The sequence below is a fragment of the Stegastes partitus genome, unplaced genomic scaffold (genome assembly GCF_000690725.1).
Source record: "Stegastes partitus isolate 25-593 unplaced genomic scaffold, Stegastes_partitus-1.0.2 Scaffold317, whole genome shotgun sequence".
In the NCBI taxonomy this organism is placed as follows: domain Eukaryota; kingdom Metazoa; phylum Chordata; class Actinopteri; family Pomacentridae; genus Stegastes; species Stegastes partitus.
Window position 1 is genome coordinate 553,754 of NW_007578048.1, and position 1,437 is coordinate 555,190.

At 43.3% G+C, this 1,437-nt stretch overlaps 1 protein-coding gene across 1 annotated transcript in view; it reads left to right on the forward strand.

Moving 5' to 3' along the window:
• Positions 1-787, forward strand: part of LOC103358533 (zinc finger protein 540-like) — a 2,419-nt gene extending 1,632 nt beyond the window's left edge. Inside the window, exon 2 of the mRNA XM_008283545.1 lies at positions 7-787. Within this exon, the coding sequence (XP_008281767.1) occupies positions 7-787 (781 nt within the window). The remainder of the gene's footprint in view (positions 1-6) is intronic.
• The last annotated feature ends 650 nt before the right edge of the window (positions 788-1,437 follow it).

Below are 1,437 nucleotides of genomic sequence, written 5' to 3' on the forward strand. Positions count from 1 at the left end.
GTTCAGCTGTGACCAGTGTGGGAAGAGTTTTACTCTGAAAAGTACTTTAAAAACCCATCAACTCACCCACAGTGGACTTAGGCTGTTCAGCTGTGACCAGTGTGGGAAGAGATTTACTCTGAAAGGTAATTTAAAAGCCCATCAACTCATCCACAGTGGACTTAAACCGTTCAGCTGTGATCAGTGTGAGAAGAGTTTTAGTCATAGTAGTGATTTAAGAAAACATCAACTCATCCACAGTGGACTTAAACCGTTCAGCTGTGATCAGTGTGGGAAGAGTTTTGCTCGGAAAGCTACTTTAAAAGCCCATCAACTCATCCACAGTGAAGGTAAACCGTTCAGCTGTGACCAGTGTGTGAAAACCTTTGGTGAACATGAACTGTTGATCCATCAATGCCCCCACTCTGGAAGGAAGTCGTACCACTGTGACTTTTGTGGAAAAGCCTTCAAGAACCAAACGAACCGAAACCGTCATCAACGCATCCACACTGGACAAGATGTTTACGTGTGTAATCACTGTGGCAACCTATTTGTACATTATGCACAGTTTAAAGCCCATGAAGCTACCCACACCGGGGTTAAACCGTACCATCCTGACCAATGTGGGAAAGGCTTCAGCTCCACTGCGTCCCTAAAGGCTCACCAACGTGTCCACACTGGGAAAAGACCATACAGATGTGACGAGTGTAGTAAGACTTTTAGATTGTCAGGTTCCCTGAAACAACACCAACGGAGCCACACCAGAAAGCAGCGCAACGGCGAGGTATGTAAAGACTGGTGTCAGTAACGCTGTACACGTTGTTCTGCATTTGGATATTTCACTGTGCATTCAAAGTGTTTTGAATAACTGTGGTCAGTGTGATGAACACATTATGAGCTGCCGTTCAGTCTAACCTGCTCTGACATTGACCCACAAAAAAGTCAAGCCACTGTCGGGCTCCATGAAAGAAACTACGTGAGCGCAGTCGGACCCGCTGGAGCTGTGATCGCTCATTGATCACTATTAAAACATGTTAGTAGGAAAGCAACAGAGACAGGAGACCAACCCAGTGTGTACGTTATTCTGACATGAAGGTTACAAACCGTGTGGTAACAGACCGCCAAGTGTTCAGTATAACATCAATACATTGATATGATGTTGGCAGATTTAGATCAGATTGCGCTACACTGGCTTATTTAAATTCACAAAAATCAAATATTTCACAGGACAAAAAAGTGTTCCAGGTTAACTGGAGATGTATTTACCCTCCAGATGATCCGTTTGCAGATTTGTCACAATCAGACCTGTGTGTGTGAAGATAGAGATATAAAGACATAAAGAAGACCTCGCCGACAAAAGTAAACGTCAATACAGTCTACATCCATGCCAATATTATCTACAGACAGCAAAACCAAACATACTGACCAACATAAAAAAATACGTATTTTTCAAGTCTG